The sequence below is a fragment of the Rhododendron vialii genome, chromosome 13a (assembly GCF_030253575.1).
Source record: "Rhododendron vialii isolate Sample 1 chromosome 13a, ASM3025357v1".
Lineage (NCBI taxonomy): Eukaryota > Viridiplantae > Streptophyta > Magnoliopsida > Ericales > Ericaceae > Rhododendron > Rhododendron vialii.
The window spans coordinates 1843055-1860903 of NC_080569.1; the positions used below are offsets into that span (position 1 = coordinate 1843055).

The following is a 17849-nucleotide window of genomic DNA, read 5'->3' on the forward strand; positions in this document are numbered from 1 at the left end:
GTTCTTGCCGGTGAGCTTTGGTTTGATTTCTTTTCTCCTTTTGCTCTACATTTCTGTAACCACTTGATAAGTCTTGTTTGTTCCTTATAATCAACATTGGTCAGTTTCTCCATTTTGCCAACAAGTCTGCAACGCAAAAGGAGGAAGTATCAGAAAGGAAAGTCTGCAGAAATGTCTACACCTCCTCACATCCATACACTGCACTGGGAAGTTGCAGTTTAAACTTCGAATCAAATCTCCCTTTGGCTTTGGCCAGCTGTAGAATGAGCTTGGTTCTGCCAACTGCAATTGGTGTTCTTCACTTGTATCCTTTTTGTTTTTTTTCCCCTCCTCAAATTTCATGGTTTCTGAGAAATCACTCCCTGACACTGTCACTATGCTATGTTATTGTCTATTGTAATCAATTGGTTGATCCAGTGTTTGTCAAATACTTTCTTCACTTTAGTTTCCAAATTGAATAAATGCAACCAAGAGTGTTTCACATAAACGGGTTATCCCGGTAAAAAGACCCCAAAGCCTACTGTTTGGTGGCAGCATTAGTCCAAAAACTTTCTTCAGTTAAATAATAATAATAATAATAATAATTCTCATCAACCTTTCAAATTTTCTGTAATTTTCACTGTTTGTGTCTGAAGCTATGCTTTTTTTTTTTTTTTTGGGGGGGGGGGGGGGTGTGGGGTGTTTGACTAAAACATGAACAGAGTTAAAACTGGAAATGATTTGTGTTTTCTCCGTTTGAAACTTAGGGAAAGAAAAAGAAAGGAAGAGAAAATAATCAAGAAGGAATTTAAAGGAAAAATTAAAGAGAAATTGAGATGAAATTTGAAAATTTTCCACCTCTTTTTGAAGAACCAAAACAAGGAAAGAAAAGATTCGTATTTTTCTTCTTTTCTACCCGTATATATTTTCACAAGTTCCAAACATAGCCTAAAATTCGAAAACATGTTCCTGGAAATGTTTGAAAGATTTTTAAACCACCCACCAAATGTTACTAAAATTTAATTCCTGGAGAAGGGAAAGGAATCCACATTTTATCTTTTCAATCATTTTAATCGATACTATTTTTTTTTTCAATGAAGATTCTCACGTACTCAATCACTCCAATTCCGTTCTCAATACTTGTCTAAGCGGGAGCGATACGTTGGCGGGAGATTTCCAATCTCTCTCACTCCCTCTCTCTCTCTCTAAAAATTAGGGAAACGTTCTGGTTGCGAAGATCTCTCTCTCCCCCCTATATTTTTCTGAGCACACCATCTAGTTACTGGAACAGTAGGTCATGGAGGACACACCCATAGCTTCAGAAACAGCGAATCGTCGCCCGGTTAGTTTCAAATCTCCACTTCTAACAACCCTTCTCTTTCGTTGTTGCTGTTCCCCCGCCCCAAATTAATGTTCCAGCGTTGATTCACTCACTTAGTATTTTTGTTGCCTGAACAGAAAAGAACTAGGGCTCAGACTACCGCGGCGGCCGCTGCTGATCGAACAACCAAGGCGAGCGGCAGAGATAATCCCGACGAGACCAGCGACCGGAGCGATCAGAGCCCTAATCAAGCGGAACTAGACGATTCTTTCGATGATTTCGAGGGGCCTCGTTCGAGATCGAAGCGGAAGCGGGCATCAGAAGGGGCTTCGGCCGCAGCACCCACTGAGAGTCATAGCTTGATTGGTAATTTCCGTTTATTTTTTCGGTTCCTAGATAAGTATTGTTTCCGAATAGTGTATAGCATCAACTAGATAGAGGTGCCTTGAAAGTGATGTTTTTGGGGTCGAAAATTAATCTACACGAACTTTGACTCGCGATTGGCTTGATTTAACCTCGTTCAGAATTGGCTCGACTAATAAAGGAACCGAGATTAAACATGATTTTGAAGCTCGTTAAGTTTTCTAACTGGATTTGAACCAACAGCTAGGCCTGGCTTGACTGGACTCAAATTTGGTTGCAGCCCTAGGGGTAGGTAGAAAATATAAGATCATTGAGGTTGTGTTGAGATCAAGGATTGTGGAGCGGTTTATGGAGGAAAAGGAAAAGAGGGAGTTGGAGAAGTCTGAAATGGTAATTTGGTGTGAATCATTTTCCTTCCTCTTCGTATATCCCTAGACCAATCATGATTCAAACGCAACCTAAGACTTCATTAGTTGAGACAACACAATTATGTATATTGCAAAATGACTTCAGCGTGGTATGTGGATTGCACCTAAAATTTTGGAGTATAGTGATCTGTAAAGGAAAAGAGATGACGGAACTAAGCTTTAGATGCAGATTGGGTGGAAGATTGGGTGGTTAGGGCTGCATGTATACCGGAAATCAGGCAGGTTATCAAATACGAGCAGTGCAAACTAAAAGGTGTGGTTACGTTAGCATAGGTTTTGAAACAGATGATTTTGAAATATAGGCATTGTTAATCCAAATGAAAGGAGCATAGTTATTTTTTTCAGGGCCCAGGCTGAATCTCAAGTAGGCTTGATACTAACGCAAACCTGACCCTAGGGAGTTGTATTAATAAATGTCCCAGCCAAACAGAACCTTTTCTAGTTACTCAACCCAAGCTTGAAGTAGGTCTGTTGTTTGGGCATTTCTGGTAAGGTTAATAATTCTCTCAAATCTCTTAAAAGTCTATAGAGTCCTTTGTTTCTAACCCTTCTATTGTCGAATTCTTGGATTTTGTGGAGCAGTAAAACTTTTTGACATTAAAGGTAGGGTGCAGGGGCTTCTTATGCATTGATGCTTATTTTTTGTACTTGGAAGGCTTTCCGTTGATATTTCTTCCATGTTGTCCAAAAAGGAAATATCTGAAACCTCATTATTTGTGGTCCTTCAACTCAGTTATAGTTCTGAATGCTTTCTGATTAAGTGCTAAATGCTAGTTAATGCAAGCAGAAAACCTAGTGTTCCTTGTGCGAGTTTTGTGTGCCACCATTCCGCGTTGACCTGGCCAACATTGGGTGCTGGAAGGGCTAATTTGGGTTTAGGACTAGATTTTTTCGCCTAAAACCTTGTGCTCCCACTTGGTAGCCTAAGCTTTTTCTATTTTTTTCTAAGCTATAGTCCCTATAGAAGGCCCCGTTCCACTAACTAAAATAAGTACTTATTTTTTGAATTCAAGGTGATGTATTGTGAGAGAATGACCTGTCTTGTAAAGCGGGAAATAAGTACTTAAAAAATAAGGACCTTAGCGGAATGGGGCTTAAGATGTCTGATGAAGTAATATGGGTCATGGGCCCCACTTTGGTCAGTATTCCTGCTTCCTCCACTGGATGCCTATTTTTTTTCAAAACCTTTGGGTTTGTTGGGATTTTTAAAAACTGAAACAGGTTTTGGTTTAAATTCCATGGGGCTTGATTTTTGTATATTAAACTGAAACAGGTTTTAAAAGCATATTCTTTTATGATGCCCTGTTTAACACTTGTTGAAGAAGAGAAATCAATATTTGTTTGTTTCTGCAGAGGTTATTAAAGGGAATGGGAAACTTATTCCTCAAGTGGTCAAGCTATGGGTTGAACAATATGAGAAGGATTCAAAACCTGCAATGGTTGAATTGTTAATGATGCTTTTTGAGGTAATCTGACAGATTGATGACAGAAACCCTCTGAACTGAGGGGGTGTTCATTAAAGCTTCTGTCCTGAAAGACTAGCTTTACTTTTTGCGAATGTTTACTTCTCTTGCATGATGTAAGTGCAACTGAAGAATCAAGCTGTTGTGCAGGCGTGTGGAGCAAAGTATCATATTCGCGAAGAGTTCCTGGATGAGACTGATGTCGATGATGTAGTAGTTGCTCTTGTCAATCTTGCTAAGAAAGTATCCTTAACAATACATTTAGATACATCTCCTCCTTACTTTGTGTTGTATTCTTAGGGCATCGAAGGACATCCTAAAACCTTCAGGTCATGTATCAACATTTATTTCTGTAGTTTTGTCTTAACCTTGCCATCTTAGGGTGAAGTTGAAGATTATCAAAGTTCAAAAAAGAAGGAGTTCAAGAATTTCAAAGATAATCTCACTTCTTTTTGGGACAATTTGGTCATTGAGTGTCAGAATGGACCGTTGTTTGATCAGGTCTTGTTTGACAAATGCATGGATTATGTAATTGCACTTTCATGGTTAGTGCTGAATTTTAGATCTGTGAAGTATCACTAGTTTTTCTCGTTTTTATTTGGGTTTATTTAGTTAATCTGCTTGGTTTGCATGTGTTTCAGTACTCCTCCGAGGATTTTCCGCCACGTTGCTTCATTGGTGGGCCTTCAGCTCGTCACATCCTTGATAAATGTTGCTAAAATGCTTGGTGCGCAAAGGGAAACTACTCAGAGACAGTTGAATGCTGAACAGAAGAAACATATCAATGGTCCACGTGTAGAATCACTGAATAAAAGGCTATCAACGACTCATGAAAAGATAACGGTGATAGATACAATGATGCGGAAAATATTTACCGGGTACGAGATACTTATCAAATAAAATAAAATTAATGCGTACGAGATTCTCTCTTTCTGAATCTCCTGACATATTAAAGAGGTAGTAAGATTCACTCAGTAAGGTTCTTTGTCTTGTTTTCTGCATTAATTTTTTTTTTTTGTCCTTGCAGGTTATTTGTACATCGCTACCGTGATATTGATCCTGATATTCGGATGTCATGCATACAATCACTTGGAGTGTGGATTATTTCATACCCATCGCTGTTCTTGCAGGATTTGTACTTGAAGTACCTCGGATGGACGTTGAATGACAAGGTAAGTTGTAATTCCAAGGTGACCTTTTTTGTTTCCTGAATGTTATTTGATATGTTCTTCATCCTTGAAGGCTAAATTACCTTACTGGGTCTTATTCTCTTCTTTTGTTGCGTATAAGAACGCTGGTGTAAGGAAAGCTTCCGTCCTTGCATTGCAAAATCTTTACGAGGTGGATGATAATGTGCCATCTCTTGGACTTTTTACGGAAAGATTTTCTAACCGGATGATTGAGCTTGCTGATGACATTGATATTTCAGTTGCTGTATGTGGCATAGGACTTGTAAAACAACTACTGAGGTATCTACTGGTTATTAAAGTTTTAAAAGTTTATTTTTCATGTCTTTATAGTTCCTGGTGACACTTTATTGCAAGGTTGTCGCATGACTATGCTGGTTTTGCAGGCATCACCTTCTGAATGATGATGACTTAGGTTCTCTGTATGATCTACTAATTGATGAACCGCCAGAGATTAGGCGTGCCATTGGTTCACTAGTGTATGAGCACCTGATTGCACGGAAATCTAATAGCTCTCAATTGCATTCAAGAGGTTTCTTCGGACACAGTCTTTTCATGCAGATCTTATGTTCTTGTCTAGCACTGTGCTCATTAATTTTTTTCCATCAGGCGATGACGATGATTCTTCTGCGGTACATCTTGGTAGAATGTTGCAAATACTAAGAGAGTTTTCGACAGATCAAATTTTAAGTACCTACGTCATTGATGATGTTTGGGAGTACATGGATGCCATGAAGGTATACATCTGTTTTTCCTTGAATGTTGGGGCCTGCTGTTTGGAGAGGGAAAAATTTCGCAGCCAATTCCTGACCAGACTAATTTCAAATAACTGGGTCAGGCTCTGTAAATTCTTTTACCTGATCTAACATAGGATCAGACTTGAGTTGAAGCATGGTTAGCTTGACCTTGTGCGTGTTTTTATTTACTTTTACAGGAAATAGTATGTCTGTGTATGCAGTAATCATATGGTCATACTACATATTTATCCAAACTCTTAAGTTTTTGATTGACATTTATTGGTTAATCATGTTTAGGTCATATTTGATTTTCTTAACAAAACTATGGTGGTCGTTTGTCAGTCGCTGGACAAGTAAAATTTTGTCGATTGATTGGGCAGATAATACTAAACAAATGGAAGTCGAATACAATATTTTTGTTTGTAACAGTTGTGACTAATATTTATTTTTTTGCTTGGCGAAAAGTCATCTTTGTTAGTTGTAGTTAGTGAGGTTTGAAACCCTATCAAATGCATGGGAGTACATGGTGCCTACCACTTGGCTACCACTCAACTTGTAGTTGTGACTAATGATTTTCATGAAGTATGTGAAAAAGGTATTAAATTCACTAGAAGCAAATCAAATGGGCTTGTGGATTGCCTACCAAAGCAGAACAATAGTTCAATGGTTGAGATTATCGGGTAGTCACAGACTCACAGGTACCCAAGGACTGGATTACATAAACTTATGTTGCAAATTAATCCATTCTCCTCTTAATTGAGACAGGAGATCCAATGTTCGAAGGAGGAATTTGATTCCATCATACATATTGGGATTAGGTCATATTGAAAAACTATTCCTTTACTTTCTTTTTTTAACTCATTTCTATCTAATTTGTTTTATCTAATCTATTTTTTTTTGCTGGCTTGGCTAGGTGGAATAGCCGAGCCATTTCCTTTTCTTTATCATAACAGCCCAGTTAGCCCACGCGATCTTTCAATGTTATCCAACCCTTCTTACATCTTGTCCTATTGACAAATTCCCATTGGTTATCATATTTTCTCACAGGATTGGAAGTGTATTTTGTCTATGCTCCTGGATGAGAACCCCATGATTGAGCTCACTGATGAGGATGCGACAAACTTGATTCGACTTCTCTCTGCATCTGTCAAAAAGGCTGTGGGAGAAAGAATAGTTCCTGCTACTGATAACCGAAAGCAGTACTACAGTAAAGCCCAAAGGGTGATTATGTCCTCAGTTCTGTTTGCTTTTGCTTAGACCCATATAGTTGCATTGTTGTATGCTTGCCCCGTATACTATTTATGAGGTGAATGAGAATTTGATTTCTAGCCATGAGTGGGTATTAGTCTGAGGAGATTTCTTTTTAGTACACTTTCACAGTTTACGAGCCAGAATCAATTTTAGGAGGTGGTGCTCACTTCATCCAACTTTTGTGCATAGCTTCTGATTTTCCAACAGTAAGGGTGACGCAGGCCAATTCTGTAAAATCATTAACCGAGCACGAAACTGACTAGGATAAACTTTTGACGCAGGAATAAATAATCTTCCAATGCAACTGGACCGAATCTATGTTTTCAGTTCGATCAGATTTCTTTTGGGGAGTTGCGTTGCTTAGAATGTGAATCATGGATTATCTACACGAGGCATTGTCTTTCCCCCTATTGTTGCCTTTGCTATTCCTTTTTTATCCACTTTGATTTGGACAAGGATGAACAAGATTTGATGTAGTAGAAAATGGAAAAAGTCGGCAGCGCTAGTAGTCTGAGCCTCTCAAGTTTCACTTCAGGAAGCACTTATAAAACATTTTCCTTTTACAAAGCCGTTTATCCACCACTGATGGATGGCAGTGTTGCACTCCGTTGATTGTCCTCCAATTAATTCTTTAGAAAATCTCTGGATGGAGGAATGCTTAAGATATCTCAATAGGTTAGAGAAGAGACTTTCATATTGCACCCAGATCCTAACTCACCTTACATATATCTGTGGTCAGGGACGCCTTTTATTGGGATTGAAATCTCAATTTCTCAACTCCTTTTTCAACTAAAGCGACTTCACCTGTTTTCTTCCTCAAGTGTAGCAGGGTAAAAGGAACTAACATGGTGGTGTCAATTAGTATTACAAGATATGTGTCATTTTATGGTGAGTGTTTGTTCTTGGTCGAGATGGAGTAGTGAATATCTAATCTACAGGTCCTGTAACCGTTGGACTTTGACTGGTTCTACATCTTTTAATAAAGCAAATGTGAAATTAAAACTGTAACTCACCAAGACAAGAGGTCTTGTTGGCAGCCTCAAACTGACCAAGTTTCCCAACAATGTATGACTCTTGCTTTTGTTTTTGACATCTGGGTAAAAGTTTACTGTATAAAGTTCAGTATTGCCTAATTTTCAGGAAATGATGGAAAACAGTAGGCGGGATGTGACTATCTCCATGATGAAGCGCTACCCGCAGCTTCTACGCAAATTCATGGCTGACAAGGGGAAGATAGCACCACTGGTTGATATTATTACTCATATGAACCTCGAACTTTATTCTCTGAAGAGACAGGAGCAGGTTGGATGCAGGGTTTATTCATTTGGTCATGTTTTGCTCCTTAGCATGAGTGATTGTTTAATTGCTTGTCTTTTTTCAGCATTTTAAGACCGTACTTCAGCTCGTGAAAGAGGCGTTCTGTAAACATGGTGAAAAGGATATTCTGAGGGGTTGCGTGAAGGCTATAAATTTCTGTAACACTGAGAGTCGAGGTGAGTTACAAGATTTTGCTCAAAATAAGTTGAAGGAGCTTGAGGATGAGCTTATTGCTAAGCTAAAGTCTGCAATGAGAGAAGTAGCGGTATGTTTTTATTGGACTGCTATGTTCTTGTTTCTTTTGTTTTCGTCATTCGGATCAATTTTGATATGTTTCATTATTGCAGAGTGGTGACGATGAATACTCGCTTCTTGTAACTTTGAAAAGGTTATATGAGCTTCAATTGTCCAGATCTGTTCCCATCGAAAGCTTGTATGAAGAAATAGGTGGTTTTCTTCACAGATTAAGTAACCTGGACAATGAGGTATGTGCCATGAAGCTTCCACCACCACCCACAACACTTCTGTTTGCTTCACTCTCGCTGATGTTATAGCTAATCATGCTCTTGTAGGTTGTCAACTTCCTGCTTCTCAACATGTATTTGCATGTTGCCTGGTGCCTTCACTCTATCATAAACAGTGGAACAGTCTCTGAGGCATCTTTATCTTCCTTAACAGCAAAACGCAATTCCTTGTTTGAGCATCTTGAGAAATACTACCTGGTTACCCTTCCTGAAGATCAGGGAGAGGGTAAAGGTGGAAATCAGCTAGCGTGCAGGGTAAGCATTATTTGGACTGACTTATGAACTTCTCCCATGGCCGTGTACTGACAATTATGCAATTTTTTGGTCTTATCCTCTACGATATTGTTCGAAAGGACTATTGTTTGATAAAAATGGGCATTTTGTCCTAGGTTTGTACTATACTTGCAGAGATGTGGTGTTTATTCAGACAAACAAATTTTGCTTCAACAAAGCTGGAATGTTTGGGATATAGCCCGGATGAGTCTACCCTCCAGAAGTTTTGGAAACTTTGTGAACAGCAGCTCAATATTTCAGGTAACTAGACTCTCCTTTCTACAGTTATGTTGAGAGTTAACAGATTCAAGAAATATCGGAAGAGGAAGTAGTACATTCTCGTAGAAATATCGGAAGAGGAAGTAGTACATTCTTGTAGAAATATCGGAAGAGGAAGTAGTACATTCTTGTAGAAATATCGGAAGAGGAAGTAGTACATTCTCGTAGATTAGCATACACTATCCGCTGCTTGTGGCAAATATGTTTCGGGATTGTGCTTTACGAAGTTTTGAATAGTCATATGTTGGATTGGTTATGCGTAGGTTTCTTTTGTCTTTTTATTGGGTAATCTGGAACCGATCACATGCTGCTCCATGATCCGGAGCCCCCTTCCCCTTCCACAGCTATTTCGCACAAGTTTTCGCTTGTGAGAAGGTTGGCTCAAATGATTTTTCCCTTCGTAGGGGTTGAACTACGGACTTGTGCTTTCAGAACTTACCTCCAGCCTCCTTATCAACTTAGGTAACCCTATGGGTTGGGATGTCTTTTTGTTATCAGATATATAGATGCTTTGCCCACCGTATGAACTATAAGATGTGAATTGGTCTTCTCAAGCTTCGTGGATCAACGACTGTTCATATTTTTTGCTTAGAAAATGGCTTAAGAAGACAAGTTTCATTCAAACTATATCAAATATTCAATCAGTCTACTCACTGGAATTGTACGTGTGGCTATTGTTACGTGTTCGTTTTGGAGATTTTTGGGAGTTACATTATTCCGTAACTTCATTTTCATTCAGAAACATTGCCCATGCTTCTATCTATCATTCTGCAATCTGCACTCATTTGACTTTTTTGGGTCGTGAACACCTCTGATACCTCCTTTGGGGTTGTGCAGATGAAACAGAGGATGAAGAGGTCGAGAAAGAGTATGTTGAGGAGACTAACCGGGATGCAATCATGATTGCTGCTGCCAAGTTAATTGCGACTGATGCAGTTCCTAAGGTGAGCATTTGGTTCACATTGCATAAACTGGTTGGGAGTATATGGGACCTTGGACTCTGTCACCCCTTTGGCTTCAAGTGCTAAATTGCTTATATATGGAAAAGTTGCCATGCAAGAGCGTGCATTGCTGATTTACTGCTGAAAGAGAACTGTTTAATGTGATCTTGACTGCAGGAGTATCTTGGCCCAGAAATCATTTCTCATTTTGCGATGCATGGAACAAGTGTGGCTGAGATTGTGAAGCATCTCATAGCTGTTTTAAAGAAAAGGGATGATGACATGTCCAACCTCTTTCTTGAAGCATTGAAACGGGTAAGGCGTTGACTCAGCTTAGATGCTAACTCCTCTGTGCTCCTGTTTAATGTTTATATTTGTTTAGATGAGTAAAGTGCAGTCTTTTATCTTTAGTCGTTTTCTGTATCTGTTTAAAAAGACGCTGCAAAATATTTGTATTTTACTGGAGTAATACAGAAATGTCTGGACGAGAGTAGTCTTGAATAATCTTGGTGACGCTTTCCCCGATACATTTTTCTTTGCCACCCAAACCATAAACGAAAATGATAAGTATTGAAGTATCTTGTGTGTGTGGAATGTTTGCGTGATTAGGTGATATTAATGGCGTAGATGACTCTAAATAGCCATGTGTCATGGGACACACTGGTAGTGACATATATGGTCAATGTTTTCGTTTTCAACAGTGTAGGATAAAGATGCTAACAAGCCCAAGTCAGACTACATCTTCATGAATGTTCACTAGCCTGATGCCAATGTGGTCAACGTTATATGCCATTTTGTAACTTACGAACTATGATTGGGTGCCTGTGGTTGTCATTCCACACATTCCGGTACTTGGATACCGTGTTTACCCTTATTTAATTACTACTACTCCATTGGTGATATGCCTAGGCCAAAAGAGAGGGCCTAAGTATGGTGAAATCTTTGGCGTACGAACGCTCGCATACCACAATACTTCGGATTCTTGTGGCTTGAGGCTAGAGATGGAGTTTCTTCATTTCAACTTTTTATGACTATTTAATTGGTAGATCTCTTCACTGAACTCTACTTCATATTGAGATGTAATCTTAACAGAGTTACTGACTTCCTTTGAATCCTAACCAGTTCCTAGGAAAACAGGAAATTAATTTTGTCCATGCACTCACTTTTTACAAATAGAAGCTGGTCCCCTCTTTCATCAAGGTAAAGACATCAGCCGAGACCCCTCCCTACTTTGGTACGACACTCCATTGACTCTCTCTCCCTTGGCTCATCTGCAGTTGTGTCATCCTAGTCATCCCGTCTCTCCTTTGTTGGTGACATGCTTTGCCTCGCTGGTAGCCCTATGACCGTCCAGTTGACTATTCTATAATGGAAATCAAACCAGATAGGAAAAAAAAAACTTTCCGATGTCATGTTGAGATTTACTTAAATATGGAAGTTGAAGCTTTGGAGAATTTTGTTCAGCATATGAAAACATGACCTTATTATCTTATCTATCTGTCTGGTTTTATGTCTAATGTTGGATTATGAACTTCTCATCTTTGGTTTGACTAGGCCTACCATCGGCACAAAGTGGTAGCTTTAGAAAGCAATGATGACACCCTGGCTGGCAAGTCTTTTCAAGAATGTAAAGATCTGGCTGCACGGCTTTCTGGAACGTTTGTGGGTGCTGCTAGAAACAAGCATGTATCAGACATCTTGAAAATTGTCAAGGATGGTATCGCATATGCTTTCATTGATGCTCCAAAGCAGGTTTCTTTTTTGGATGGTGCCGTGGTCCATTTTGTTTCCAAACTTCCTACACCTGATATCTTGGAAATGTAAGATTTAAACCTTTTTACTACTTTCTAGAAGGTTTGTAATGTGTATTTCTGAAAGTGGGAATGCTAATGCTTCATCGTTTCTGCAATTAGTCTGAAGGATGTCCAAAAACGAACGGAGAATGTAAACACAGAGGTCGATCCAAGTGGATGGCGCCCATATTACACTTTTGTAGACGGCTTGAATGACAAGTATGCCAAAAATGAAGGTTTCCAAGGTAACGTTTCGCCTTCCAATTGTTACAGTATTTTGTTTGGTTGGTAGTTTATGATTCATGAAACTAGTTTTTGGTTGCTTGAATCACTTGTTTCTGCCAATCCCTGTGGGTCTTAATGTTATATTCAACAGTTCTTAAAGCACTTAAAAAGCGGAAGGGGCAAAAGATAAAGAAAACCTTTTCCCTACTTTTTACACGACTGATGATCTGGGGTTTGAACTAAATATCATATCCCATGTTGACATGATTGCAATTGTCATTTTTCAGTTGCAGAGGAAAAAGAAGGAATGACAGTAAGACGCCGAGGTCGTCCACGTAAGAGCCGCAATATACAGGGAAAGAAACTCTTCAACGAACAGAGTTCAAGCGAAGAGGAAGATTCAATCAGTGTTTCTGACAAAGATGCTCAAGATGAAGAACAGCAGGAAGAGGATGACGAGGAGGCACCTTTGATACATTCAATTAGGTCATCATCCAAACTTCGTTCATTGAGAGTTTCAAGAGAGAAAAATAAAGGGCAGAAAAGGGCTGGAGATTTTGGGCAAGCTACTGAGAATGCGGCTGCTTCTAGAACATCAGGTTTGAATTATGATCACGCTACACCTTAATCAGCTCTCTTGTGTGTGCGGTTTATATGGTTTGTAAGCTAAGATTTACAACCAACTTTTTTGGCTGAACTGCAATGCCCATTTGTTACATGAGTAAAGCTATTAACAAAAATGGTGACAACATGGAATATCTTAAACCCTTGGGTAAAGTTCGGAGTGTAAGTTTATAATGTGCACACATTGAGTGTTGGGAAAATCTAGGAGTTTGATCCCGGATTACATTACTGCTGTTCTGTTTTAATGAGGTTTCTGTTTTAATGAGGTATATGGTCTTAGGGGTGGTTGATTCTAAATTTTCTCGAAATCATTGTTGTAAAGTTGTGTTAAAAACGAAAATTTGCCGTAAGGTATTATAACTTCTTCCTATGATCCTGCACAAACTAGTTTGGGTGCATGATTATCGAGAGAGCAAATTTTCCGTCAACGGTAACTTTTTCTGATAATTTTATGAAGAAGTTGATTTATGCTGGTGATGGAAATTTCCAAATGGGTCCAACTCATGATGTTAAGCTGCCGAAGTGGGTTTCAATTTTTGAGATGTAAACCAAAGCCTTTATGAATCTGCATTTGCATGTTGATTTTGGTGACACCTCTGGAAATCTAGTTATTGCTAGGATTGTCTGCAAGTAGAATCTTCTGCGAATGACCTATCGACTATTGATGGTAATGTTCTTTTGACCTCTGAACCAAGAAGAAAAGTAACCTTTGATGTTGATTCATTTATCTGAAGACGTATTACATTCAGATTTCTTATTTATTGTGCAGGGCCTTCCAGCTAGCCACTCTGTAGTTCAATATGCACAATTGATGGCAAGGTGGGAGGTTGTCATGAAAATGCCATTTGCAATGTCGGTGCAAGTGCAACTATCTGGGTTGGAACATTGGGATACATCAGGTGTTCAAGGGTCGTTTTTTTTTCCTCCGTAGAAGTCAAGAAATGGTGCATGTACGTTTTGGTGAAATCCAAGTACACTTCGAAGTAGAGCGCTGAACCGTAGAGCAGCATGTACAGTTGCTTTTGTGTTTTCTTGTATGTTGAGTTGAATTATACCTCTTAATTACTGTATAAGCAATTTGGAGCCACACTACTTTTTTGGTATCACCACATTTTGCGTTGTAAAGTCTGAAGTCACTTCAATGGTCTGACAGCGTCCTTCAATGTCAAGGTAGCCTTCGAACACTTCCTCTTTTTTTTTACAAACAAAATCATCTCAGATATATTATAGAAAGCAAATAAACAGTACAATTAATCGATTACAAATCATACAGACAGCCCCAAACAGAAACCAAACACAACATAACCCAACAAATCAAAGCAAAGGCCCAACAGAACAAGACTAAACAAAACACTCCCACAAAATCAATGAGAAAAACACAAGAGCACCCGCACGGCCAATCACACGAACAACGAAACTTGCAAAACAAGGATAAAAAACAAGAGAGATCAATGTAAAGTTCGGCGTTTTGGGATACGGTTAGTGTGAGGATTGTCACAAGTGTTTTTAATAACTCTTTTCCGTTTACGTTTCCTCCGAGTGGTGCGTTGCCTTGTCACCGTGGCCGCCAACTTTTATGATGTCTAGCTTGTCACTATCGCAATTAGCTTTGTGGTTTGGCTTTGGTCTTCCACTTTCAATTGTTGGGTCGCAAAGCAGACAAAGAGCTATAGACTATAGTCCTCTGAGCGGTTCCTCCAGATGGCCGTGATCCTCTTAGCCCGCAAATTCCTGGGTCCCATAGCATTCTCCTCCAAACAGTCCCCAATCCTAACTGACAAAGACTCAACATTACTAATCTGATGATGTTCAGGCGTTGGTGGAGCAGACTCACAACTCGACAGATGGGAGGAATCATCTTCCATTTGGGAAGGAATAAGAGGCTCCAAGGAACCATCCATAGAGACATCAACTGCCTAATCGGACTAACTTCTCGAGGCATATAGCTGTAACGTCCATTGTGATTGTGCTTGCAAGTGTGCGTCTAGCTTATACCAAGCATTTTTTTTCCCGCAGGTTTCCGCACAAACAATGTGCCAATACCACAAAAAAGATGCATAGATAAATAGTAGATCGTAAGAACATGCCACCCAGGAATGGATGTCTTCTGATTTTAAGCAATAAAACAAGAATTGGAAAATGCAAAGATAAGAGCAATATCCGGCCTTACCCTGATAGCAGATTTCTTTCAAGGAACAGAACTGAACAAAAACAAATGAAGTACACTCTCAAACAAATCAGCAAAACTTTTCCCGGGTCTCATTCATCTCCTCCCAGCAATCCTCAGTAAGGGAGAAATTATGCCCTGTATCTCCTGCAACGACTGTTGTATTCGTATCTCCTCTTCAACCGATCGCTTCAGGTTTCGAAGATGTCCCTTCAACACATCATCAGTTTGAACATCTTCAGCCCTCATTTCAACCACCTTCTTGGCCAACTTCATCAACAACCCTGCATACCTCGGCATGGTGGAGTACTTCTGCAAAAACCACAACAGCAAACCAAGCTCTTCCGTCTCCAAATTTGAAACGCACCTCATCAACTTCCTCCTCGCCACCAATTCTTCCATAACGGCCACCACATTCGCCGGATTCTTCCCATTCAATGCAGCCACCAAAGCTTCCTTATGCCGAAACTTCTTCAACAACTTATCATGTTCAGCCAATTTCACCTTCTTCGGCCTCTTGACCAAGTAATCCCCTTCCGAAGGCTTCTCGTTTTGGCCTCTACGAAAGTACCTAAAATTCGAAGGCCTCAAAACTCTTTTCGGAGGTTCACTGATAGGACCCAAACCCGCAAAAATCACCATCTCGGACCCTTCATTTTCCTTCATTTTCCTCTTCCCAGCATATATAATCCCATTCGAAGTACCGATAACTCTCGTAGAACAATCAGGAGAGAATGCAACAGATAAAAGTGGCGATGGAAACCGCATTGAGTAAGTAATCTTAAACTTCGCATAATCGAGAACTTTCATATACCCATCAAGAGAAACACTCAAAATCCGATACTGCTGTGCTTCTTCGCCCGTTTCCTTCCCAATTTTCCCAACACAGATCGAAGTCACAGTCTTGTTATGCCCCTCCATTGAATACAACAACTTCCCACCTCCAATCACATCCCAAATCTTCACCTCATTCCCACCTGCGGTCGCAACCAGCCCTCCAGACGGCAAGAAAATTACGCTTTCTACCGGCTTACCGTGATTAACCTCCATCACCGAACTCCCACCCGAAACCCTAACATCCCAAAGCCTAACCGTATGATCATAAGACCCCGTCACAAACATATCATCATTCACTGGCGACCCATCACCGCACCGGACATAATCCTTGTGACCTAACAGGTCATTTATATGGGTTTCGGACGCCACGTCCCAGTACCTGACGACGGCATCATCGCCGCCCGAGAAGAGGTGGAGCTTGTCCGATCGTGGGTACCGGACGAGGTGGACGGGGCGGGAGTGGGCGCGGAGGCGGCGGAGTGGGGTACGGGTCTTGACGTCGAAGACCTGGACGAGGCCGGAGTGGGATCCGGCGGCGACGAGGCGACCGTCGGAGCGGAAGGAGGCAGAGGTGGCCGTGTCGGAGAAGGAGGAGATGGTGGACTTGGGCTGTTCCAGGGTTTGGAGCGGGGAGAAGAGGGAGAGGGAGGTGGAGTGGGTGGCGGCGAGGAGGTGGGGAAGGGCGGGGGAGAAGGAGAGGGAGGTTATGGAGGAGATTAGGTTTTGGGGAGTGGGTTGGGGTTTGAAGGATTTCCAGTACTTGGATTCTGGGGTGAGGTTTTTTGTGGAGGTTTGGGAGGTCGGTTTGAGGTTTGGTTTGACTGGGAACGTTTGGGATGTTCTTGGGTAGTCGTCTTCTGCCATTGCCATTGATGGAGATTTGGATGGCTGGTATGGTTGCAGTTGGTGTACAGTTTTAGGGTTTTAGGGGTTTGGAGAGGGAGGAGGTGAGGGTGATTGGATTTCAACCACCTTCTTGTCTCGCTGACGGCCCCCACCCAGCTTTCTGAGTACACCAATTAGGGTATTGTGATTAGGGCTTCTGACGGTGAAAACTAGTTCATTTGCGAGTGGAGTAGTATTTCTAACCTAATTCTGATGTTGCTAGACATTTCATTGTGACAAGAGAAACCCCCGCCAAGGTTGGAGTGCAAATTGAACTACTCCTGTTATGGGATTGGGAAATTCGGTAGTGTAAGTAAGGTATTCCGTATGATACATACGGGTCATCGATCTTGATAATGTATGATTGAGATATGATTTTTAATTATGACCGGTAAGAATCATTTATTATCTATCATAATTGATTTTTAATGTGAACCGTTGATTGATATCGACGATTGTGTGCCGCCGTACACGTGGTGCACTACACCACCCTGATCCACTATTACGTGGCTTTCAAAAAAGAACTAGTGTTTTGTATCCTAATTTAGGGTAACAAGAAAAAGAAAATACGTATTTTTGTGTACTTTTTATTTTTTAATACATATTCACACATTTGTTATTGTTAGTCTATTAGGCTGATTTTAGAATTTTTCTTGCACAAGTTGAGTTGCTAGACTTGGTTATCTCATGTACTCTCACAGTAGTGGGATTGGTACTTTGTAATTCATACAAGATATAAAAAGGATCCCTTCTATATATTGAGAAGAAAAAAAAAATTGGCAAAATGTTTTCATATTGACCACTGTAGGGAAAACACATTGACAGAACAATTACTGTCGAAAGCAGTAATTCAAAGTGATTTGTACTATCTTAAGATAGGAGTACTTGGTATTACCGACACTCAGTAAACTATCTTTGGTACTTATCCATCCATTATTTTTTAAATTAATAATTGGTCTAACCTGAAAGAACCGAAAAATTATACGGAGTAATAATATGAACTGAAGTTAAAAAATCCTAGAAAATACTAGAGGAGGACATTATTTTTTTTTTTTTTGTACTCATTACATTTTTTTTGTTGTTGTTGATGATATTGTCAATAATTGATTTTTGATCGCCCAAAAAAAAAAATCAAAACTTAAAAAACCAGAAAAACTACCACTGAGAGCATCATCCATAGTGGTATAATCAAAACAAAAAAAGGTTTATAAGATTAGCAACATTTGCTCAAAAAGAGCTCACATTGGAATAACCA

General features: G+C 40.0%; 2 protein-coding genes across 2 annotated transcripts; one reads left to right on the plus strand and one right to left on the minus strand.

The window, feature by feature from the left end:
• Positions 1-1054: 1054 nt before the first annotated feature.
• Positions 1055-13889, plus strand: LOC131315153 (sister-chromatid cohesion protein 3). Its single transcript, XM_058344245.1, has 22 exons — positions 1055-1321; positions 1438-1666; positions 3445-3557; positions 3705-3797; positions 3936-4099; positions 4196-4432; positions 4582-4726; positions 4845-5023; positions 5128-5273; positions 5351-5478; positions 6526-6699; positions 7870-8031; positions 8111-8311; positions 8394-8531; positions 8619-8825; positions 8960-9104; positions 9960-10066; positions 10241-10378; positions 11618-11883; positions 11977-12101; positions 12369-12680; positions 13475-13889. Exons 1-22 carry the CDS (start codon positions 1277-1279, stop codon positions 13486-13488), a joined length of 3468 nt encoding a protein of 1155 aa, XP_058200228.1. The 5' UTR covers positions 1055-1276; the 3' UTR covers positions 13489-13889.
• On the minus strand, positions 13616-16824 carry LOC131315155 (protein SLOW WALKER 1). Its single transcript, XM_058344249.1, has one exon. It carries the CDS (start codon positions 16577-16579, stop codon positions 14969-14971), a length of 1611 nt encoding a protein of 536 aa, XP_058200232.1. The 5' UTR covers positions 16580-16824; the 3' UTR covers positions 13616-14968.
• Positions 16825-17849: the final 1025 nt, after the last annotated feature.

Coding starts and splice junctions, on each gene's coding strand:
- LOC131315153 (XM_058344245.1), top strand. CDS start 1,277: ATGGAGGACACACCCATAGCTTCAGAAACAGCGAATCGTCGCCCG. Junction 8,312..8,393: donor CTGCAATGAGAGAAGTAGCG/GTATGTTTTTAT, acceptor TCATTATTGCAG/AGTGGTGACGATGAATACTC. Junction 8,826..8,959: donor GAAATCAGCTAGCGTGCAGG/GTAAGCATTATT, acceptor ATTTTGTCCTAG/GTTTGTACTATACTTGCAGA.
- LOC131315155 (XM_058344249.1), bottom strand. CDS start 16,579: ATGGCAATGGCAGAAGACGACTACCCAAGAACATCCCAAACGTTCCCA.